The sequence below is a fragment of the Notolepis coatsorum genome, assembly GCF_963971535.1.
Source record: "Notolepis coatsorum genome assembly, chromosome: 11".
Classification (NCBI taxonomy): Eukaryota; Metazoa; Chordata; class Actinopteri; order Aulopiformes; family Paralepididae; genus Notolepis; species Notolepis coatsorum.
In genome coordinates, this window is record NC_140175.1 from 52678462 (window position 1) to 52703676 (window position 25215).

Genomic DNA, 25215 nt, shown 5'->3' on the forward strand with positions numbered 1-25215 from the left:
TCCCACCGTTTTGCGAAATGATTTCGAGGTAAAGACATGTTTATTGAGAAATAACTGAAACTGCTAAATGTACAAAAAGGTCAGTCAGTCAATAAATCAGTCAGATAGTCCAGCAGTTAGTCAGTCCATCAGTCAGTCAGTGAGTCCAGTCAATAAATCAGCCCATCAGTCAGTCCGTCCATCCATCAGTCAGTCCATCAGTGAGTCAGTGGACAGCTGTCTGTGTCTTCAGGTCCAGTCAACAGGCTGGAAACTAGCAGCTGCATGCAGGGTTTATTTAAAGAGGTGTGATGTCAGCAGGAAGTCATCCTCACCACATGCCACCTTGGCCTCTGGGTCTTGTCTGAGGTGAGCGTCGAGCACCGCATCGCTGATCTGGTCACAAATCTTATCTGTGAAGCAAACAAGAGCAAGTCAATATACCTTCCTGACCTCCACATTCAGTTACCAGCAGTAGCTGAAGGAAGTCTGTACATTCAACACACTAAGCACTTTTTATCCATCATCTCTATCGCCTTGGATGATCTATTTGTGGTGTGCCTGTCTTAATATTAGGGTGGGCTTCCTCCACAAAATCAACATATAGGCAGAGCAATGGAACAATGGCCGAGTCAAATGTCCCTACACACATGTGTTGTAACACACATCAGAACCTGGCCAAGAAGAGATCAGCTGCAGAATACTTGACTTGCCACATTCCATCTTTACAGCGACAGTGGCTGGAATGTTCATAACATTCCTGGTTCGATTCCCAGCAGCGTGTCGAAGTGTTCTTGAGCAGGACACTTAACCCCTAACTGCTCCCAATGAGCAGGTTGGCACCTTTACATGGTTGCCTCGATTGCTGTCGATGTGCAAGTGAAAGTGAGGCATGAGTTGTGCTTCGTGTCTCTTCATGAGTAATTTGAAAACGACATGAAAAGCACATGCGGCAGCATTTTTTGTTTTGAGACATTTAATTAGAAGATGTTGTAATTTGTTAGCAACTTAGCATCAGGCTAAACTTTTCTGTGGATGTTGAGGGTGGGGGCTGGGGGGGGGGGTTATAATGCCCAATGCCCACCTAATCACCTATGTACTTCCACTAGTATGCCTAGCATAATGCTAATATGTGCTTCTAGTAGGGCTGGGTGATATGCCCAAAATATCATATTGCCTATATTTTTCTGAGTTTTGACGGTATAGCGCCATTTGATGTTTTCCAGTATACATTACAATGTAATATGACGTCTTTTTTCATGTATGTATCTTGTAATATAACTTTCAGTCCTATTTAGAATAAATAGCAAGGAATCTTTTCTGATCAACTTAAAAATACAGTATATATCTACAATTAATGCTACTTTAATTGTAGAACCATGTAAACCTGATAAAGGCACTTTGCTGAAAAGTGTAATTTTAATTGTATGAATAAAGTCCATTATTCTTAGATCATCCATTGGCCTCCAAAGAGTTGCTGGATTTTTCTCCCTAGATTGTTTTTTTCTAGTTCATGCACCTTGGTTGAAGGACGAAGTTGCAACTAATCTTTTGTTTCTCTTGTATAGGCCTATATATATATTAGGGATGCACCGAATATTCGGCCGCCGAAAATGATCGGCCGAAAATGGTTAAAAAGGCATTTTCGGCCGAAAGGGTTTTAGCACCGAAAATATATCACAGAATGTCAAAGAACAGGGTTACGTAACGTTCGTAACCTAAAGTGTTGTGATGACGTAATCAAAACGCAGCTACAGACTTTGCGCAACGTATAACGTGAGCAGCTTGGCAGCTCTTCCTGCGTTCTGCAGCCAGTGATAACTAACTCCTCTTGGGAGTCGCGCTGTTTCTATGTAAACTCTGCGAGCAACACATCCAATAAATGAGTCTTTAAACTCTGCGAGCAACACATCCAATAAATGAGTCTTTAACATGCTTTATATCCTCGCCATTACTATATGCCCGTCGCGGTTAAAACCTTTTAAACTAACGTTAAGCTAGCCAACAACGCTTCCGGTCCTCTTTCACTCGTAAGCTACGTCATCCCCCGCTAAGAGTCACAGGAGATGTAGTAAATACAACAGACCTTCCATAATTCCATGAATTATGACAGTAGCCACTACAGCAGGGAGGGGCAACTGGCGGCCCGCGGGCCGCATGCGGCCCTCACCGACGTTCCATGCGGCCCCAGGCAAATATTAAAAAAATATATATATATATATATATAATATTTTTTAATTTTTTTGTATTGTATTCGACTAAGAAGAGTTGGCAGTCAACTATGGCTCCTTTCGATCGATTAGTCGACTATTTGACTAATAGGGGTCAGCCCTAGTGTGCACATATTCAACGCTGTTGAAAGTGCCGTGCAGCAATATGGGGGTTTTGATAAACTGTCGGCTGTTGTTACCGATGGATTCGCCGGGCTTCTAAGGCAGAGTGGCGTTGAGTGTCCAATGCTGCACTGCATTACACATCAGGTAAGTTCGCTAACATAATTTCCATCTATTGTGCGTCACTATAATGACCAATGCGAGTCGAGTGTAGTCAAATTATATGCGAGAGTCGTTAAATCGTTTTTCTTTTTTTTTATCTGATATAGGAGGCTCTCTGTGCCAAGAAGCTTGAATACAGCCATGTTATGGATTTGGTTACCAAGGTTACCAATCTAATTCGTGGAGGCAACAGGTCACTAAACCATAGAAAGTTTGTCTCCTTTTTGGAAGAGATGGACACTGATTATGGCGACTTGCAGCTACACACAGAAATCCGATGGCTGAGCCGTCGGAAAGTACAGGAGCGACATTGAAACACTGCAAATGCAATTCAATGATCGGTTTGAAGATTTCAACGGCATGCAGTCACGGATAGCGCTGTTTGCCGGCCCCCTCACCGCTACGGTGTCAGAGCAGCCCCCACCGTTGCAGCTTGAACTGTGCAAGCTACAGTCAGATCCTTTTTTTCAAGCAAAGAGAAATGAGAGGGGGATTTCGTTTTGGAAACTGCTACCTGAGCCCCGCTTCCCACTCCTCAGGGACTTTGCCCTCTCTATGGCCAGTATGTTTGGGAGCACATACATACGTGAGAGCAATTTCTCAAACATGAAGCACATCAAGTCAAAGGAGAGAAACAGGCTGTCGGATGAAACATTATTTCATCTGATACAGATTGCATGCACAAACATTGAAGTTGACATTCCTGCTATTGTGCGCCAAATGGAGAGACCACAAGTGTCTCATTAAAGACAGGGGGGGGAGGAGATGATGAAGAGGTGTAGAGGGGGGGAAGGAGATGATGAAGAGGTGTAGAGAGGGGGGGGAGAGATGATGAAGAGGTGTAGAGAGGGGGGGGAGATGATGGAGGTGTAGAGAGGGGACCATTATTATTATTATTATAACCATTATTGACCCACTGTGGGGCGAGGGTGAATGTCATGCCAGTTTGATAAAGGGTCAATGGGAGGCATGTAGTATTGCACTTTACTTTACTTGCACTTTACTTGTTTACTTTTGTAGTGTTCAGATAACACTAATAACAAACACAAAGCAGCATTACTGCTGCATTTCACTACAACAGTAAATCAAAAGTGCAATAATAAATGATTGTTAAATGTATAAACTTGTATCCTGCTACTAAACAAAACATTCCTGAGTGCTTCATATCCATAACATGCATTTCAGTGTTATAATGTTTTGTTTAGTAGCAGGATAAAAGTTTATACATTTAACAAAATCATTTATTATTGCACTTTTGATTTACTGTTGTAGTGAAATGCAGCAGGAATGCTGCTTTGTGTTTGTTGAGCAGTGGGCTTTAAGTTCATACATTTATTTTATTAGAAGCCTTAATTATAATTGATCATTTGTGTATATATTTGGGGTTACAGCAATACTTTTAAATTCAGCTGTTTATAAATTCATAAAGTTGAAATTGCATTACTAAATGCATTTGAAATGGAATAAAAACAAAGTTACAACAAATTATAATTGTTTATATACCTTATTTATCACATCTGTGACTATTATGGGCTATTTGAGTGATGGGGTACTACTGGCGGGACTGCCGATAAACAATGCGGCCCCCCCAGATTGATTGTGGACATTTTGTGGCCCTCACCATATACAAAGTTGCCCACCCCTGCACTACAGTAACATCATTAAGTCTGCTATAAGCTATTATCCCTCTCGTGTGTGACTTTATGCAGATCTTTATGCAGTTTTAAAGCACCTTGGCTTTGTTCTGAATGCACTTTGTTGTAGTTATCCTACAGAGAAAAGAAAATGCACTTGACTTTAATGCACATTTTGTTGTATGCAAAGAGAAAATGTTTAAATTGTACAATCTTTCAGCAGTCAGTCTGGAATTAATGTATGCATTCAAAAGTGCTGAATAAATGTTTTATGGGCCCATAAGTGATTATTAATATTATTCAAGTTAAGTTGCCATAATCATGTCTTTTGCCATAATCAGGTAGCTGAAAAAAAAATACATTATATTTATATTAATCATTTTCGGCATTCGGTTTTTTAGGCCAACTGTTTATTATTTTCGGTATCGGTTTCGGCCAAGAAATTCGCATTCGGTGCATCCCCAATATATATTTTACCATATGTAGGCTATATATAGTGGATGATGGTATAGTAAAGAAGAACCATACATTTGCATGGATCCATGACGGTATACCTTCATATTCTGTATAGGCTTACCTAGATTCCAGTATCTCAAAAGACGCAGAATCTTAATGTATATAAAAGTGTCTTTTGCACACCTGCTTGTTCTAGACATGGTGCATCGGGAGAGGGAGACAGGTGTGTTACATCAAAAAGGGAAAAGTCACACACTCTGCCCTCACTGAATACATTAACTTATATTAAATACTATGGATTAGTCATCTGATTGACATGCAGTAATTAAAAAGAGCGGCATAATTTGAAGGCAATAAAATAAAAACACGTGTAATACAATGGACCTAAATGAATGACAGGACAATCAATCAAAATGGCCAACAAAAAAAACCAAGTAACTTCCAACTAAAGTGTTTTATGACCATTTAATGGGAGAGACTGGTTTTAAACTATGCAAGTCAACCCTTTCTCTTATTCTATGCATTGCTTTTAATCAGTCTCTGTTATGCTCATTTTATGTCTATTGTACTGCTGTGTGAAGCACTTCCCACCCATTAGCCCCCTAGCACCTATATTTAGGGTAGAGTGGTAAACTAATCTGTTGCTATGGAGCTGCCCCCCTCCCCCATATTAGCTGGTGAGACTGCACCCTGTATTGTCATGTACTTGGAATAGGTTTTCCCCCGAAGCAGTGGTGCACCCCCTCCACAAAACTCTAGATCCCCTGCTCCCATCAGCTGATGAGACTGGAACCTGTACTGTAATTCTACTTGCTACATCAGCCAGGGCCTAACAAAATGAATAGTTGGTTTCAGGTTGCCGACCGACCCTGCCGATTTAGGTGCGACCCAATATATTTTATGAGTTTTTAGAAAAAATTATAAAAAAAAAAAAAAAAGTAAATAAAGTTTCATAGAAATCTTAGTCAAACATTTAGTATTATGGATATTAAACCTGCTGGCAGAGTACATGCATCCATGTTGTTGTGAACATTTTAATTAAATAAAGAAATTCCCTATCCATAGTCGCCGTGGGAAAGAATAAAATAAAAAAATAAAATAAAATAAATTCCCTACCTACCCATGGCCAAACTGACAACCAACCTGAAACCAACTATTAATTTTGTTAGGCCCAGGCAGGGGGTTTGCAACTAATGCCTTGTCTCCATTAACTATATTCAGCCTGGCTGGGGCTAGCCATGGTCTAGCATGGTATGGTTGGGTTTGTGTCTCCATTGCATTTCTTGTAAACTCTCCGGTTGCTAGGCAACCCTTCAAAAATCACACCAACAACAACTGTGGTACATGTGCTAAACTATGATGATGCAACAGTCCCAGCCAGCTTTGACCAGGTTGTGAAAGGTGGCAGTCTCAGCTGGGGTGCAGCCAAGTTATAAAGACAATGGAGACGCTCACTGTGTGCCAGACAGGCTATAGCACACACACCAGTCGCGCGCGAAGGCAGGCGGGCGACCAGCGCTTCACTTTCGCTCCCATGTTAACTGACGTAGCTGTACCCACCGGCCGCAAGCGGGCGCGCGACTCGCGGGCTGGAAGCGATCGTTTTGGCTTTGGTTGGATTCAGAGGCGTGCGCCACATGCATTGTCACAGAAATACACTCAATATCTGCATTATTACCACACATATAGATGTTGTTCAACCAGCTAATGTGTCTGTATCTTTCCCAATACAAATAAACCATATTACTATACTTTTTCAGGAGTACAGTCACACTGATCATCATTCTAAAATGTATTCTAACTAATTATATAATAACTGGTTACACATGCAAAATGGACAATAGAACACTGGAACTGGAAATCTTTAAAAATCTTCAAACGGGGACCGACTTCGCAATAGACTAGGCATTTACAGCTGTTTCAATATAAATGTGCCTTCCTCCGTGCACTTTCGCCCGCTCTGAAGTCGGACTTGGTGTGCCCGGCCATGCACGCTCTTGACGCACGGAACCTGAGTGCCTGCTTGCGCGCAGGGGTGTAGCTCCAGATTCTGGGCCCCATGAAAGAATGTATGCGAGCGCGCGAAAGCGGAAATTTTTTTGGCCATTTTTTTATTGATGAAAACGCATAATATGGTTTTTACCTATACATTCGGATCAGCAGTTCAGCACCTGCACTGTTGGTGGGTGAGCCTAGTAAAGGATGTCGCATTGCGTTCATCTTCAATGAATGGACCAATGCAATAGTCTACCAAAGCCCCCCCTCTCTCTCTATATATCTCACACACACACACTTCAGAAACAAACATAGTATCAATGAGAGCATCAATAATACACCCGAGTGATGTCTAGTATAAAAAAATAAAAATAAAAAAATTGGGCCCCCCCAGTGCTGGGCCCTTGGAATCATCCTAAGTTACCCCCCCCCCCCAGCTACGCCCCTGCTTGCGCGACTGGTGTGTTTGCGCTGTAAGACATAACTACACAAGTTTACTACATAGTACAGCGTTTCCTCTGGAATCATTTGTACGCTAGTGGTGGGAGTGGGTGGGTAGATTTTAGTTCTGGGACCTGGGTTCACTTGCTATCCCGTTCCTAATGATAGTTCCTGTACCTCTTACCTCAAAGTGGCCGCATACATTTTTAGAACAGGAAGGGCAATCTTAATTTTACTTAAAATTAACAAATCCATTACACTACACAGATCAGCATAAGCTCTTCACAATGTACAGTGTTCGCTAAATCAGGCTTCTTATTGCCATCACTTTTCCTACATGAGCCTCGAAATATCTTGGTACAAGCTGGTCACACATTTATCGCCTTAAAAGTTTAATAACCACATAGCTAGTTCGACTACAGTCTTTTGTGTTTATGCGTGTGACGTTAATCCTCCAGGACTAATTCCATTATGCATGTAAAAAGGAATTTAACTTGGAGATTATTTGGCACAGTTGTAGCAGAATGAACCCATTAACCGGGTAACAACAACCACCCCCACCTTGGCTCTCAAGCACATGTCACATGTGCACTGTCTGCGACTGATGCAATACCGGTAAAGTTAGCCAAATTAACGCAGTGTTACTAGGGGTGTAAATATTTTACCACACAACAATTCGATTACAATTCATCAGGCAACGATTCAATGCATCATGAAATCTCTTCATTTGACCACGATTTGATTAGATGAATTTTCGATCAGTTAATTCCCCAAATTTTTTTGAATACACAAATGTGGCTGGGGGAACTGATTCACTCTGCATGAATGGACTATAGGTCAATAATAGGGGTGTAAATATTTGACCCCACAGTGATTCGATTACGATTATTCAGGCAACGATTCAATATTAATTTGACCACGATTCGATCTTCGGATCGATGCATCAATGCATTGTTACACCCCCTAAGTGTTACTTATTTTCTCTTCTGGTTGTGTCTGGCAATTGTTAGCAATCGAATTAAACAGCGAGAGCGAGATATAAAACAAACACAAAGCAGTCCATGTCGGTATGTGACGTGGTGGGAATGAATCTAATAATAATACAGTAAATGACCAAGTATGGTCTTGTCAATATTGTACAGTTTTGCTTGTACAGTTGTACAGTGTCCCCCACCCACCCCTCCTACCCAACCTCCCCCGCCCCCCCCACCAACCCAACCTCCTCCAATGTACAGTTTCTACGTCAAATGTATATACTCTCTTTTCTGGACTATTTTCGTATCACAAACAGTACTGTATTTGCAAATCTGGTATGTCATAATGTATAGATGTAGCAGTACTGTCTATCTGTATGTCATGTATGTCATATATGTTATGATGAATTGAAAATGGGGGACCCTGATGTAAACAAGATGAAAGTCTTTCTCTGGTCTGCATCCCCTTAACAATTGTATGTATTGAGCTGTACTGTACCCATTCTGCAATCTGTTAATAAAGTTTTCAATCAATCAATAACTGGACTTTTTGAAGAAGTCATCAAGCAGTGACACACGCATGCGATGGGCGGCACACACGCATGCAATTTGTGAATGAATCTAGGAATGCAACGAGCTGACTTTATAGAGTAGAGGCCTGATTGATTGAAAACTTTATTAACAGATGCAGAATGGGTACAGTACAATACATACAATTGTTAAGGGGATACAGACCAGAGAAATTGTTTACGTCTTGTTTACATCAGGGTCCCCCATTTTCAATTCATCATACCTCGTACCTAATGTTGAGAATGTATCACCCGTGTTACCTAGGGTCAGATTAAACCGAATATATATATTTATTACTTGAGATATATTGTATAATATTTGTATATCGTCTGATATCCCTTGTATATTCTTTGTATATATACACGGAATATCCCTTTACCTAGGTACAGGCCAGACCATAATATTCGTTCTCCTATTGGACAGCGACCCCTAGGCGCCAACGGCCATACCCCCAATGGCAAGTTCAAAGCCACCGCTAAGACATGTCTCAACATGTCCAGGTTTGCGCAGTAATACGAGACAGAACTGAGGTTGGCACTAGATTATTCACCTTACGTATAAATACGTCGCAGGTGGATACAGCAGTAGTTGAGCACTTAGACCAAAACGTTGAAGCCTTCACCACGATACAACGTGCCGTGAAGTGGGCCCCTTTTGCCCCTAAATAGAGCCTTGAGAACCGCGTGCGAATAGATAGCTAAAGTGTCAGAGTTTAACGCTGTATCGTCGAGTTCGACTTATTCTATTGTAAAGTAATAGTCTATTATTTATAGTGTATCGTGCGGCTACCGTTCTACAGTGACCAGCATTGCCACCGGTTCGTCGTACTCTAGCTAGTGCACTTATCCAGGCTGGGCGGCCTAAACTCGTGCCGCCATCCGAGGAGTCCTAGACGAGAACCGTTGGATATGTACACCGGAGAACCTACACCGGCGAATGCAGAGCCTTTTCCGGCTGGATTATATTGCTTTGGTACTGTGGCTGCTGGAGCAGAGAATCGTCTATCCCACTGCTGTGTGGGATCTACCCTGTGAGGAGCACCATCGAGCCCGCCTCTAGGACCACAGAGGCTGGCTAGCTTTCATCCATGCTGTCTTGCATACTGGAGTATAGCTGTTGCTTTGTCTACGGACCAAAGGATTATTGCACTGGCTCCTGTATCTGGAGTCTCTTTATTCCTCGTTGATCCAGACTTTTGCTCCCGAACATTCCTCTCCCCTGCTGGCTTACAACCGGAGGGAACCCCTTAGTATCTCCAGCTGACTACGAGTGTGCCTTATGTAATTCTTATGCTACAGGTGGTGTCAGTTATACCCATCTTATTATGCTCATGGACTTACGCTCTTGACCTACTTAAGTGTTCTTCGCCATATAAGCGCAATTCATAATTCTCAATTTGTAACCTATTGTTGCTGCTCTAATAATAAATACCTCTAAATAGAACTTTCTTTGTCAAGCGGTATTCTTGTGTGGGTGTTCACCAGATATACCGTGTACTGTATGGCCAGTAATTAAAGTACATAACTAAGTAGTGGTTTAATGATACCATACTCTCAATACAGTCAGGGAATTGTACCCCTCAGTTACAACCCGTGTTGGAAGAAACAACGGTTGCTATGTGTTGATAATAATAAATGTATAAACCAAAAAAACTATTTGGTTTTTTATTACTGGATTTTGTAAGTCATAGTGGAATCGTAATATGATGTCCAGTACTTTACCTACACTACCACTGCACAGAAAGCAGACATTATCTTTCAAATGTGGTTACCAATGGTTACAGGCAGCCATGTTGGAAGAAATAAAACTACACAGAAAGCAGGCATTATCTTTAATGTGGTTACCAATGGTTACAAGCAGCCATGTTGGAAGAAATAAAACTACAAACATTGTGCATTAAGGCCTCTGTTGTCCGCCTTTATACCAGCAGCACGCGGGGCCCGAGCCTGGCGGGTATTAGCCTGGTAACAGTGAGCCTTTAACAGTGAACCCCCAGTCCAGATATATATAGACGCTGTCCTTAGCATGTTCGTTTTAACTCAGTCTTAATAACAGACAATAATAGCTATTCAAGTGACTTGTTACGTTGGCGGAGTTAAAGAGGAAGAAAAGCGGAAACAACTCACTACGCCATTGTGTTCACAACATGCATTAGCTGATTAGCATGACCTTGCTTACTTTAGCATGAGCTGCAGCCTGCAGAGAGCCAGCTAGTCGTTACGGTTGATTGATTGATTGATTGAAAAGTTTATTAACAGATTGCAGAATGGGTACAGTACAGCTCAATACATACAATTGTTAAGAGGATGCAGACCTGAGAAAGACTTTCGTCTTGTTTCCATCAGGGTCCTCCATTTTCAATTCATCATACGACATACACACGACATACAAAGCTAACATGTGCCATCAGTGTTGTTGTGATCGGGGGTTTGACGTCAGGAGCATCGCAGAGACAAGACGATACACCCAAAACATCAACTCACCTGGGTGTCCCTCCCCGACAGACTCGGAGGTAAAAAGGAAACAGTCTTCATCTACGAGCGAGTTGTAGAACCCGTTCAACTGGCCGTTCATCTTTAGAAACAGGTACAACTGTGGAAACAAGACAATGCAGATTGCCGTGTGTGTATGTGTTCAGGTGGGTTTAATTAGCTAACGCTATCTATTGCGCGCTCATCTGAGTAATAATGGGTAGTTGATCAAATGAATGAGCCAGGCTTACCGCTCACAGTCGCTGCATAGAATGTGGAGAGACTAGTAACGCGGGTTGTGTTTGGTAGGATTTATCAATGTGGAGGCTCATCCGCGTCCTTACAGCTGGAGCCAATGGTTGCGATTTGGAAGAGGCCACGTGGTGTAAAGGGGAGGTGCCGAACAGCAAAACAAGACCGCCCCCACTTTCCGGGACCCAAATCCAAACACATTACATTATGAATGGGTCAAATAATACATGTGTGAATGATTGAATGAAAACTTTATTTAACAGATTGCAGAATGGGTACAATACAGTACGGCTCACTACATACAATTGTTAAGGGAATGCAGACCAGAGATGCATCCAGTATGCATACTAGGACCGCTACTGTTCCTAATTTATGCAAATGACATGTCGTCAGCATGTGACTGCAACTTGTTCCTGTTTGCGGACGACTCAGCCCTGCTGGTCTCTGACAAGAACAAGTTGCAGGTTGAAAAAACCCTCAGCTCGGAACTAGGCAAAATCTGCATATGGCTCGCTGATAACAAACTATCATTACACATGGGCAAAACAGAGTCCATTCTCTTTGGTTCAAATAACAAACTCAGCAAGACCGACGGCTTCTCAGTTACAGTGGGTGACAATATTGTCACAAGGAAAGACGAAATTACCTACCTGGGTTCCATCCTAGAGGCAAATCTTTCCTGTGACAAAATGGCATCCAATGTAATAAAAAAAAGTCAACCAACGAACTAGATTCTTGTACCGGATCTCCTCTCTGGTAAACAAGAATACCCTGAAGACTCTGGCAGGAGCACTCATTCAAGGGTACTACGACTATGCTTGCACCTCATGGTACCAAAGCACCTCAAAGGCGCTAAAAACAAGATTACAAACATCACAAAACAAACTGGTCAGACTACTACTTGACCTTACCCCCAGAACCCACCTCACCCCTGCCCACTTTGACAACCTAGGATGGCTTAGAGTAGACGACAGAGTACAGCAACTTGCAATGGGCCTGGTCTACAAGATACACTATACGACTAAGGTACCCATGTACATGTCGAAATACTTCCCAAAGGTCAGTGAATACCACAACCACTACACCAGAGGAAGCTCAACAAATCATGTTAAACCCAGATTCGGCTCAAACAAGGGACTAAACACGTTTCGCAATTATGCCACTGTAACGGAGGTACCGCAGTATATCCACAGTCACGAGGTACAAGTCGTGAAGTGGCTGTGGACGTTAAGCGGTACTGCAAGTAAACTCACTCCCCAGAGGCATCCAGACCCGGAAGCAAGAAGTGAATTCATTGGTCTGTGATGCCGCCCGCGACGCGGGCATCCGGGGTTCAACTCCCACTCAGGGCGATCCCTTAACAGGGGTCGAATCGACTAAACACAACGCAACAAGATCACACCGGCTACACGTGGTGCCGTTAGACCCGGATGCCCTGGGTGGAGTGAGTTTAGAGGGGTGAGTGTAACGGAGGTACCGCAGTATATCCACAGTCACGAGGTACAAGTCGTGAAGTGGCTGTGGACGTTAAGCGGTACTGCAAGTAAACTCACTCCCCAGAGGCATCCAGACCCGGAAGCAAGAAGTGAATTCACTTCTTGCTTAGTGGTCTGTGATGCCGCCCGCGACGCGGGCATCCGGGGTTCAACTCCCACTCAGGGCGATCCCTTAACAGGGGTCGAATCGACTAAACACAACGCAACAAGATCACACCGGCTACACCACATCAATGTGGAACGCCCTACCCAAAGCTGTAAAGGAATGTGAATCCCTACCCACATTCAAAACCGCTCTTAAAGAGCACCTACGGGAGGCTGCAATTCGAAACTGGCCACCGTAAATGCCCAAACACCCCACCACCTCCTAATAGACAGTCTCCTCCCCACCGCATGTATATATTCTCTCCCACCCCCTCCAAATGTACAGTCTCCTCCCCACCGTATGTATATTTCTCTCCCACCCACCCACCCCCTCCTAATGTACAGTCCCCTCCCCATCATATGTATATACTCTGTCAGGATCTATGGGTAACAGTGCTGTATATTTGAATACCGTTTATGTCACAAATGTATCAGTACTAAATACCTGTATGTCCCTATGCCATAAATGTCATGTATGTTGTGTATGTCATAAATGTCGATATGAATTGAAAATGGGGGACCCTGATGTAAACAAGACAAACGTCTTTCTCTGGTCTGCATCCCCTTAACAATTGTGTGTATTGAGCCGTACTGTATTGTACCCATTCTGCAATCTGTTAAATAAAGTTTTCATTCATTCATTCATTCATTCATTCAGAAAGACGTTTGTCTTTTTTACATCAGGGTCCCCCATTTTCAATTCATCATATGACATACATGACATACAGATAGACAGTACTGCTACATCTAGACATTTATGACATTGGAGGGGGTTGGGTTTGGACATTTACAGGGGCCAGTTTCGAATTGCAGTCTCCCGTAGGTGCTCTTTTAGAGAGGTTTTGAAGGTGGGTAGTGATTCACATTCCTTTACAGCTGTGGGTAGGGCGTTCCACATTGTTGTGGCATAATTGCAAAACGTGTTTAGTCCCTTGTTTGAGCCGAATCTGGGTTTAAACATGATTTTTGGAGCTCCCTCTGCGTTGTGGTTGTGGTATTCACTGACCTTTGGGAAGTATTTAACATGTACATGGGTACCTTAGTCGTATAGTGTATCTTGTAGACCAGGCCCATTGCAAGTTGCTGTACTCTGTTGTCTACTCTAAGCCATCCTAGGTGGTCAAAGTGGGCAGGGGTGAGGTGGGTTCTAGGGGTAAGGTCAAGCAGTAGACTGACCAGTTTGTTTTGTGATGTTTGTAATTTAGTTTTTAGAGTCTTTGAGGTGCTTTGGTACCATGAGGTGCAAGCATAGTCGTAGTACCCTTGAATGAGTGCTCCTGTCAGAGTCTTCAGGGTATTCTTGTTTACCAGAGAGGAGATCCGGTACAAGAATCTAGTTCGTTGGTTGACTTTTTTGATTACATTGGATGCCATTTTGTCACAGGAAAGATTTGCCTCTAGTATGGAACCTAGGTATGTAATTCCATCTTTCCTTGTGACAATATTGTCACCCACTGTAACTGAGAAGCCGTCGGTCTTGCTGAGTTTGTTTTTTGAACCGAAGAGAATGGACTCTGTTTTACCCAGGTGTAATGATAGTTTGTTATCAGCGAGCCAGGTGCAGATTCTGCCGAGTTCCGAGCTGAGGGTTTTTTCAGCCTGTAACTTGTTCAGCAAGGCTGAGTTGTCCGCGAACAGGAACAAGTTGCAGTCACAAGCTGACGACATGTAATTTGCATAAATTAGGAACAGTAACAGTCCTAGTATGCTTCCTTGTGGAACACCACAGCTCACTGGGAGGGGGGGGGGGGGATAGAGTACCGTTTACCTCCACCATCTGTTCTCTCCCCTCCAGGTAGGATTGCATCCAGCTCACTGATAGACTATCAAAACAAATTGCTTTTAGCTTGTCAATCGGAATGGACTGATTGACAGTGTCGAAGGCCTTTTGTAGGTCCAGCATGACCATGCCGCAGTATTTGCCCACGTCCACCTCTTGTTTGATGTGGTCGTTTAAATAGAGAAGGCATTAATTAACAGATTGCAGAATGGGTACAGTACAGTACAGCTCAATACACACAATTGTTAAGGGAATGCAGACCAGAGAAAGACTTTCGTCTTGTTTACATCAGGGTCCCCCATTTTCAATTCATGCCATTTATGACATACACCACATACAGATATACAGATTTAATAATCAAATCTAATTATCTAATCTAATCGTGACATTTATGACATACATAACATACAGATATACAGTACTGTTACATTTGTGACATACAAGATATGCAAATATAAAGTACTGTTAAACAGATCCTAACAGTAAATATATACATACGAAGGGGAGGGAACTGTACATTAGGAGGGAGCGGGTGGGAGGGGGGATCAGGCATTTACGGGGGCCAGTTTCGAATTGCAGCCTCCCGTAGGTGCTCTTTGAGAGCGGTTTTGAAGGTGGGTAGTGATTCAAAACAATTTTACGGCTGTGGGTAGGACATGAGAATGCTGGTTTATGTTGTTGTTTTTATTTTTGACAAGTTGAAACCATCTCTGAAGGCCCAGCAGGTCCAAGCAGCAGTGTGTAACACTAGGACAATTAACAAAATGACAAACCCTAATCTAATGGCATTGTAGACTAGTGAGAGGATTGATGGTGACCTCATTGCTGGATCAAGGGCACTGACCTTGTGGACAGACTGTTTGACTGGAAACCGGAGAGGCCAACATGAATTAACCCTTGTGTGGTGTTTGGGTCTATGGTACCCATTTTCAATGTTTACTAAAAGAGAAATGATACAATGAATAATTTCTTTAACCTGATACTCATTGGCCTTGGCTAATTTTCTCTGAAGAACATAATGAACACATTTTCATTGAGCGCACACTATGCACCCCCCTACACATTTATATTACGTGGTGTTTGGGTCCACTCACTGGACCTGAAAGTGTGGAAATTGTAGGTGAAAACAAGTAAACATCGTAAAAATGACTGTGTACACACTGTGTACCTTCACTGTCTGCCTCCACCATGTCTCGTTTATATTTTTCAAGATAAACGTGATCTATTCCATGTCTGGATTATAATCTTTTTTTTTCTTTTTTTCTATTTTTACAGACATCACATTTTATCACAAAAAACGAATAACACTTTTATTCATAAATGTGATCTAGCAGAGGCAAATGGCAAATATTAACCATATAAGCTGTCTAGATTGCTTGTAATTGAGATAAAGTTAACATCTGTTAAGTTTATTTTTTACATGAATTATTATGGCTTTATTGTTTTAAAATCCCAATGTTATGGGTCCACAAGATTCGCGAACATTGGGTGCGTAACAAAAACGTGAACACCACCACACAAGAGTTAAATCAGGCACACCAGCCCTGGAGTTGGGAGCCCACAAGGAGTCCCTTGATATGATAATGTGGTCCCAAGAAAGCGTCCTACTGTGTGGTCATGTGTGATTGTCCATTTGAGATGAAAACTACTACCCACAGCTTGTAGTGGGCAGTGGTGGAAAGTAACAACGTATTTATTTTACTCAAGTACTGTACTCAAAGGGATAGTTTGTATTTTTGGACATTAAGTTTATGGAATACTTGCTAGTACTGCAGTTGATGCCATTAGCTTACTCACGAGTCCCGTGGTCAGAGGTCTGAGGTCTGTTCCTAGCGAACCGGGAAGCGTCACAAGACAAAAAAGTGTTAATCCACACACATGATAGGCACAAGCGTCAATCATCATCAACAACAATTAAAATCCTTAAGCATTTCCTATACTTCAGAGTGATGCAATGTGTTGGAACTGTCCCAGTCTGTCGTAGTCGTTACGTGCTGGGCCGTGTTTCAACATGAATCAAGTATAGGAAAGATCATAGAATCACAGAATGATCACACATATTAGTGATAAACTATAAATATGGGTATTGGTCTTGGTCTTGGTCTTGACTACAGCTCAGGCCGGTTGTTTTCCTATGGTCAATGTAATGATCAATATGATCAGTGGACACTAGACTACAGTATGTTGTTTATGTGAGAGCAGCATCCTCAGCATGTCGAGGCTTTGCTGTAGTAAGCTGCTTTCCTCTAGTCTCAAAGCCCCTGATTCTAAAGGCTTCTTCTCCAGATCACTACACTTTCAGCACAGCAGCACATGGGCAAGTCAATTAATCTGGCTTTCACTAAGAGAAAGATATACTGCAGTGCTACCCTAGATTCCTTCTGGCTGGGAAGAGCCTGACCTATGTTCATGCTGTCTCAGATCGCATCAATCATTGCAATTTACTTCCACTAAACTTTCGCCCTGATTTGTGATTTCTGCTAAGTATTTCCCAGAAAGCAGAATAAATGGGGGTTGATGGAAGATGAGAGTGGGTAGAGGCAGTGAAGGAGTGGACGCATTCATGATACTGGTGATGGTGAATCAATCAAAGGGCATTGGGGAGTTGATACATGCATGGAATAGGGCTGGGAGATTAATCAAGTCTCAATTTCAATGACAATTTTGGCTTTCCACAATCATGAAAACAAGATAATCGAGATAAAACAATTATTATGCTGCATGCCGTGTTGCTCTCGTTTTGTCTTGTGTTGTAAATGCAACGCACCCTTCTTTCACAGTAGTTTCAGCTCATGTTGAGAGGAAGGAGGGTGCGTTTCTCCAGTTTTCTTGAAATGTCTTTGGTAACTTGTAGAAGATGACAGAAAGGCAGCCTTTTGTTGAGAAGAAAGGTAAAACAAATTCAGGGAATGAATGTCAGGGCAGTTTGACTAGGAACACAGAGCCCAGCATGACTGTGGTTAAAATCATGCTATGTACACTGTCATGGTAAATATGATGGGAGCCACCAACCAATGGCAGAGAGGGAGGTGGCCCTTCTGTTGTCACAGAAAAGGTGTGATTCATTCAAACCTTTATTTATTCTCAAAAGGACAATTGAGGTCACCCTCATTTTCAATGTCATCGAGACTTACAGACATTTCAATGCTTACATTTTTTACAATATAATAATACTAAATATGAATAACTATCTATATAGCACTTTTCATACATGGATCGCAGTCCAGAGTGCCCCACAGCAATTAGTATAAAATGAACATAGGCATAAAATCAGGTGCTCTGGTGACAAGTTCTGCACAAATAATAGTTAAAGACTTGCCTCCAAGAGGGGTTAACCATAATTACCAATCTGTATAGTCAAAGTCATGCCTCCAAGATGAGGTATCCATAACTAACAATATGTATAGTTAAAGACTTGCCTCCAAGAGGAGGTAACCATAAATTCATACTAAACTAAAAAGAAAGCTTCATTGTAGTGATTCATGCTTGAATCTTGTTGCGACAGCAAACCTGTGGTTTAGGTGTATGTAAATGTCAACTATTCAACCTTTATTTAACTCTTGGGAAATACATTGAGGGTGGGCCCTCATTTTCATTGATGGCGAGATGTTGATGCTATGCTACTTGTTCAAGTCAAGCCGCTGCTTCAAGGTTCTTGACCTGGCATTCCGTGCAATGAGGGGAGAGGCTCCCCTCTACTTCCGGTCAATGGTCTCTAACTAACTACACACCCTCAAGACCCCTACGCTCTGCATCTTCTGGCCACCTGAGACCCACTCCTATCCGAGTTCCTGGGCGGTCGTTGAAACGAAGCAGGCTATTCTCTGACCTCACTCCATGATGGTGAAACGAACTTCTCACCACAGTCAGGACAACTGAAACCAGGCCAATTTTCCACCGTCTACCAAAAACACAGTTTGAAAAACGTATTTTACTATTATATACTATGCTATTTTGTCTATAGATACTACTATCTACTGTGTACTATGCTACTATGCCTATACTACTACCTACTATGCTAATTATGTCTATACTACTATGCACTCAAAGTGAAGCACTGTGCACTGCTATACAAACAATACCACTTACCCTTAGACGCCAGAGGTGTACCCCTCCTGCTGACACATTTTTGCTTTGTCAAGAGGTCCAACCCATGCAACTAACAAGGCTACATTCCTCATTGCGTTGTGCCTGAACCTACAGCAAGACCACTGCATATAAAACAACAATGCGACAGTTACATTGCAGATGATGCAATTGTTTCTATTTTGGAGATATTGAGCATTTAACAGCATGTTACAATATGTTTCCAAAATGGACATATGGCTTTTTGGAAAGAAATACATGGACCATATTAATCTATAGACCATGTACTGTATACAGTCTGTTTTCATAAAGCCTCTAGGAATAGTAGCTGTAATCTAGGACCACTGGGTCATGGAAATCACATGGCCCAAGGTCTGTTAATAAGTCTGGATCTGTGGAAGTAAACAACTTCTGGGCAGTCACGGGACCAGCATTATACAGGACCAACCCTGGTCACTGGCTACCGTGTTGTTAGGGGAAACATGTCGTCTAGACCCGATAACCTGTAGACCTCGGTGATGACTGAAGGGCCGAACTGATCCCAGATCAACGCCACTAATCTTCGATATTTTACGAGTATAGGCCCACAGTAGAATGTTAATGTATACTAGTAACTGTTATCTAGAGTCTAGACCAAAACCTTCTCAGATATGTCACACACACACACACACACACACACACACACACACACACACACACACACACACACACACACACACACACACACACACACACACACACACACACACACAACTAGCTAGGGTCACAGAAACAAACCACTTAAAGAGCTATAACAACATCAGAACATCTAAACTCTAACAATGTAACAAGTTCTAGAACCTTCCAAGAACGTACACCTGAAAGGGCTTTAAAGTGGAGTCCATAGTGGTTCTCAACCTTTTTCATGTCAAGGGCCCCAGAATGGTTACAATGTTAGGCTATGGATCCCAATCAAGATAACACTTTTCTTGTTGGATATGATTAACACTCAGGACACAGCGGTTACCTCAGGGCTGCCTCGCTGACCTGCAGCGGCTCGCACCTGTGATACCGTCCACACAGACAGCATCATCAACAAACCCCTTTTCACATTTTGAGTACCTTGCATCTCACGTGAGAAAATAGGCTCAACGTCGAATCTCTAGAATGACCCACTGCTGCTCACGCAGGCCGCATGGCTTCTCTAACCTGTTAACATGGGCGCCGAAATGAAAAGCAAGATATTGTGCAGCACACACACCGCTGAGGTAACTGGTGTGGGCCGAGTCCAGAATCTTATAGCTGAGATACCAGTGGAGAAAATGAGACCTGTGATCAGAATAGTCAACCCCCCTCAAGGACCCCTGGGGGTCCCTGGACGTTGAGAACCCCTCGTCTCAAGGGCTACTCCAGGAAACAGGATCATACAGTTAGCCAGACAACCTTTCTTTATTTAAATTTTGAATCGCCTGAATCTTTTTGTTATTAATTCATCAACGTGTGAGACGACATGAGATACACATGAACTAATATTCAAGTTAGGTTTTACAGATTCAAATAAAAAAATTATAGCCAAGTCTTTCCAGTTATCTGATCACTTCCTGCTTCCTGGAACATCCCCCAGGGCCCTGAATGTGATGATTATTTACGCAAATCAATATCCGACTCTTAGTAACACTGTAATTAATGACTTTGGTTTCACATTCAATATTTTTGTTTACATTTTATATAGATTACGAGTTCATAAAAGCACTTGTTGACTCTAGACTCTATGGACAAGTCTCCACAGTACAGTGTATGGGATGGAGTCATTGATGGAAGACTCTTACTGGTTACTTGTTACCAGGCTACAATGGTGGAATGTAGCAAACTGCAGGTTGTACAAGGTGCTGCTTCTACGAGCACCGTGTTGGGGTGTTGGGGTCAGATTAATAATGGACACTTATCAGTCTGGAAACTTGTCATATGCGTGCAACACCTGGATTTAAACTCTCCTGCATGAGACACCAAATATCTACCACAAGGGGGATTCTCTGTTGATTTTAAGGGAGACACAGTATATAGGTTTACATGGCTTCAGGCAGGGACACACTACTACTACACATGGACATCAGCCTTGGAAACCAGTCATGTAGTCTTCCATCGCCTCATCTCCGCCTTCAGTTTTAGTCCCAGTGCCACGTCTACATCCTGACATCATTGACGTTCTTGGTGGAGCTCGAAGAGACTCGTCTGTCCCGCCTTCCCGCCCGGCTGCCTCTGCCGGTGCTCCCCCAGGATGGCTGCGATGAGGGCCTCAGGTGCCGTGACCCCGCAGACCGGAGAGACGGGGCTCCGGGGGCTGAGGGGGGTGAGGGAGGGTGACGACAGGCTACCGGGGGAGACCAGGCGCTCCTTCTTGGCCGCAGGACAGGGCGAGCGGCTACGTGTCTGGGCCTCTTTGGGGCGGAGGCTGAGACCCTGCAGCGAGGGGAGGGAGGGGGAGGAGAGGGCGGACATGGCAGGGGCGTGGCTGTGGCCATGCCGGTGGCGATGGTGCTTTCCTGTCTTGGGGCTGGGGCTGCGGGAGTTGGGAGCCAGTAGTACCAGCATGCTGTCATCTTCTGAACTGACCTCAGAACTGTCGGAGCGACATGCAGTGGGGCTGCCCACCGGGATATGGATCTAGAGAGGTGGAGGTTTGGAGAAGAGGGGAGAGGAGGAGAGCGGAAAGGAGAAAGGAATCAGGAGAAACATTTATTCAGCAAGAATCTACTGATTTCTAATTTGTTCATTTATTTTGTCCAATTAATCACTTGCAAAACAAGTATTCCTCCATATCAACTATAAAAGAAACGTTTCAGGATTGGGGTGTCACCATCAAAATCTCAGAATTTCTCCAAAATTTCTATATGACACTTGCTCTAACTATCACATACCAAAGAGAACAGGTGTGTAATTTAGGAACAAGAAGAAATCTAAATTAGTTTAAGGTGCAACTGTATTACGGTGAAACCCACATTTCACAGCATTGGGCTGTATTTTCATGTGAAGAGCATGATTTCTATGGTAAAGGGGCAAAAAATAGCTACATTCAGCCAAAACCATTACATACATTGGGATAAATGGAGCCAATGTCCACTATAGTCCCCTAAGGTGGGGGGGGGGGGGGGGGGGGGCAGTAAGCCAGCCAATAGACCTCTCTCATGATGAGCCCCAGTGCATTTTCTTCCGCTTATGTCAGACATGAGCGGTCTTTTCCTTTATCGCTTACCAGTAATCTGGTCTTTGATACTGCATGTGGGGTTAACAGGAGAATTGTGTTTCACCAAAATATTTGATGTTTTATATTCCAATTTTTAAAAGCCAAATTGCTAACACTAACCGGATGTTGTAGAGAATGCACTGACGCTGGTGACATCGGGTGACCCGATCTGCAATGCTAAGCTAGCTTTGTCCGAAAAGCGATTTTTCCTTCTTTTTTTTTAACCGCTGCTTAAAATTCGAAATCCCAAAAAAAGAGAGATGTATATTAGAAGGCTTTGTTCACGGGACCACGGCTGCATGAACCACAGACGAAGCTAGGAGCGATATATTAACCCTTTCACTACCACGCAACAAAGGGTTAACCCTTTCACAACCACACTACAGAAGGTTAACCCTTTCACTACCACACTACAGACGGTAGTGAAAGGTTAACCGTCTGTAGTGTGGTTTTTGATTGATTGATTGATTGATTGATGTTTTTTATTTTCGTGTCTTACATACAGATGTATGCCCAGCCCATATGGGCTTACAAGACAGTGAAGACACATAAACAATAAGTATATAATAGTATACTTGACAATAAGTTATATAGACCAAGATGGCCACAAAAAAAGAAAACTAAATGAAATGTAATATAACAAGCTGTAAACAATGTATGTAAACAAAGAAACAAGAGGAATTCATATCAAATTATATAGGATATAGTGTGTTTTGTCTCAAGTGCCATGCTTTCTCCAAAAATCCTGCAAAACTGAAAATCTCCTCCACAAAAAGCCAACTCAACATACAACTCTCAGACTGCCAAAACAAATCCGGATTTACAAATAGAATTTTCTCAAATAAAGCCCTCCTCAAATCGGTGTACAAGGGGCAATAAAAAACAAAATTATATTCATCCTCCACCACTCCCAGTGGTAGTGAAAGGTTAACCTTATGTAGTGTCACTGTGGTAGTGAAAGGTTAACCGTCTGTAGGGGGTGGGTGGGTGGGAGAAAAAATATACATACGGTGGGGAGAAAATATATACATACGGTGGGGAGGAGACTGTCTATTTGGGGGGGGGGTTAACCTTCTGTAGTGTGGTAGTGAAAGGTTAACCTTCTGTAGTGTGGTAGTGAAAGGTTAACCGTCTGTAGTGAGGAAGTGAAAGGTTAACGAGGTTCTGTTAATAGTGGTGACGCTCGGCGTCACTCATGCACTGTCCTCGCACACGTGCACGCGCACTGAATAAAGACCACAATGTACCTTTATATCCCAATATTTGTCTGACCACACCCCTATCAGCTTACCTACATAAGCAGGGGTGGGGCCACATACTCGCCTCCTTCCCAAGCTTTCACCACAAGGTGAGATCAAGGGCTGCAGCGGCGTCGGACGCCGAGCGTCACCACTATTAACAGAACTTGGTTATAGTCATAACCTATCGTTCTGTATACATAGTGGCTCCGCTCTGCGTCACTCATGCACAAGGGAGGCCGAGCGGGAGCCACCGGCTGACAAATACACCCCGCTGAAGGCCCCCCACAACCATCAGAACAGGGAGGGCCGAGCCCCCCCGACCCCCCCTAATGGAGGGCACCCCCCCTATTGGAGGTTTCCCGGGAGGGCGACGGACCCGACCGTGCGAAGAGGCACTCAAGCAACTCAACGCACAGGGTGAGCAGACCGTGGCCTGACCCCACGACTACACACACGCACAACCCGCATGCCACCCGGGAACGAACAGAGGGAACAACCTCGTTACTGCCCCCAGAATCACGGGGTCAAGGGCAAACCCAACCCCGTGGCAAGGCCGTAGCAGCGGAGCGCGAAGGAAGGCCCAGACCCACCAAAGGGACTGGACCCCCTGGAACGGGGGCCCGGAGAAGTCCATGATGCCAGCATCAAGACCCCACCAGGTGGGCACTTAGTGACCCCGCCCCCCACATCGCCAGCGTATTCGGACAAAGGCCCCTCAGCCGGGCGGGCCCTGTCCCCCCAATAGTACACCGCCTGGCACACTGACCCTGCAGAACAGGCAGTCAGCCTGGCCGTAAGCACACAAAAAGGTTAACCAACGGAAGCAGGCAGCGCACCGGGGAAAACCAGGCAACAGGCTGTAACCTGAGCCTGGAGCACTGCGGACGAGACAGGCGCCAAAGGAGTCAGCTGAAAACAGCCGCCCCGGCGGAAGGGGCGTATGCTGGCGTTGTTGCATGACCAAGCCTCCATTTAAAAAAAACCCACCCAGAGGGGTTGAGGCAGAGAAGGCTGACACGATCGGCAGACGTCATGAACGTGCAGGGGCACCCTCAACCGGGTAACCCGGGAGTTGACACTGCTCCAACACACCAGGGAATCAACCACCTTGGTGTTACCCAATGCGGTGGTTGTTCCTATAACCCCTCAAGAAAAAACTCCAAAACACACCTGCGGGTATACACCGGCTATACCGCAGTACAAGTGTTTCAGTTTTCAAAAAAGGGTTAACCCAGGTCTACGGGTCGACGAAACATTACTTCGGACCGGGCCTGGCGATACGGGAAGCACAGGGTCACCAGAGGAGGTCAAAGACCACCCCAACAGGCCCCTCTTTGCCATGCGTGAGAGAGGAGCGAAAAGAATGGAGAACCAGCCCCAAGCACACCGTACTTGGTATTCCCAGGCGGTCTCCCAACCAAGTACTAACCTGGACCAACCTGCGTAGCGGCGAGATCTGACGAGATCGAGCGTGTACAGGTTGGCATGGCCGTAAGCCATTACGACAGTGCAGAGTACAAAATGTACCCAACCAGGGTCTCCATAGCGCTTAACCCTGTGACACCCGGACCGACCTGGCATTTTCCCCCTGAAAAAGCCCAAGTCCCTCAGGGTACCAGAACAGCAGATCTGCATCCCCGGCGGACAACAGGTTTAACTGATCCGGACCAGCGTGACCAGAACCAGTCCCGTGCCCTAACCACGCCGACATGCCTACTCCAGGAGAAGGGGCAGATATGCGTGTTGATCTTAAACATGAAAAGAAGGCGCCACCCAGACGTTCGGTGCGAACCGCGCCCGGTGGCCCAGCCCCAGGGCGTGAGACCCCTCTACATATGTTCAGATCCATTCCGTCATCATCCCCCAGATATGAACGAGAATCCGTCGACAACCAAAACAGGTCGTCGGAAGAGGAAAAACCTCCATCCCAGTTGCTTTATAAAAACGCTGTTTTAACCTCAAGCAACCAAGGCGTGCC

At 43.9% G+C, this 25215-nt stretch overlaps 2 protein-coding genes across 3 annotated transcripts in view; both read right to left on the reverse strand.

Moving 5' to 3' along the window:
• The window catches only part of LOC311236592 (S-adenosylmethionine synthase-like), a gene marked incomplete at its 3' end in the record, with an annotated part of 34681 nt that extends 23308 nt beyond the window's left edge, over nt 1-11373 (reverse strand). For both annotated transcript variants that reach the window (XM_084324280.1, XM_084324281.1), the window contains exons 1-3: nt 11267-11373; nt 11028-11136; nt 315-392 (exon numbers count right to left, since the gene is read on the reverse strand). In XM_084324280.1, the coding sequence (XP_084180406.1) occupies nt 315-392; nt 11028-11118 (169 nt within the window). In that variant the 5' untranslated portion in view covers nt 11119-11136; nt 11267-11373. The remainder of the gene's footprint in view (nt 1-314; nt 393-11027; nt 11137-11266) is intronic.
• A 9575-nt stretch (nt 11374-20948) lies between these two features.
• inpp5ja (inositol polyphosphate-5-phosphatase Ja) overlaps nt 20949-25215 on the reverse strand; it is a gene marked incomplete at both ends in the record, with an annotated part of 51743 nt that continues 47476 nt past the window's right edge. The window contains one exon of the mRNA XM_084324930.1: nt 20949-21416. Coding sequence (XP_084181056.1) covers nt 20949-21416 — 468 coding nt within the window. The remainder of the gene's footprint in view (nt 21417-25215) is intronic.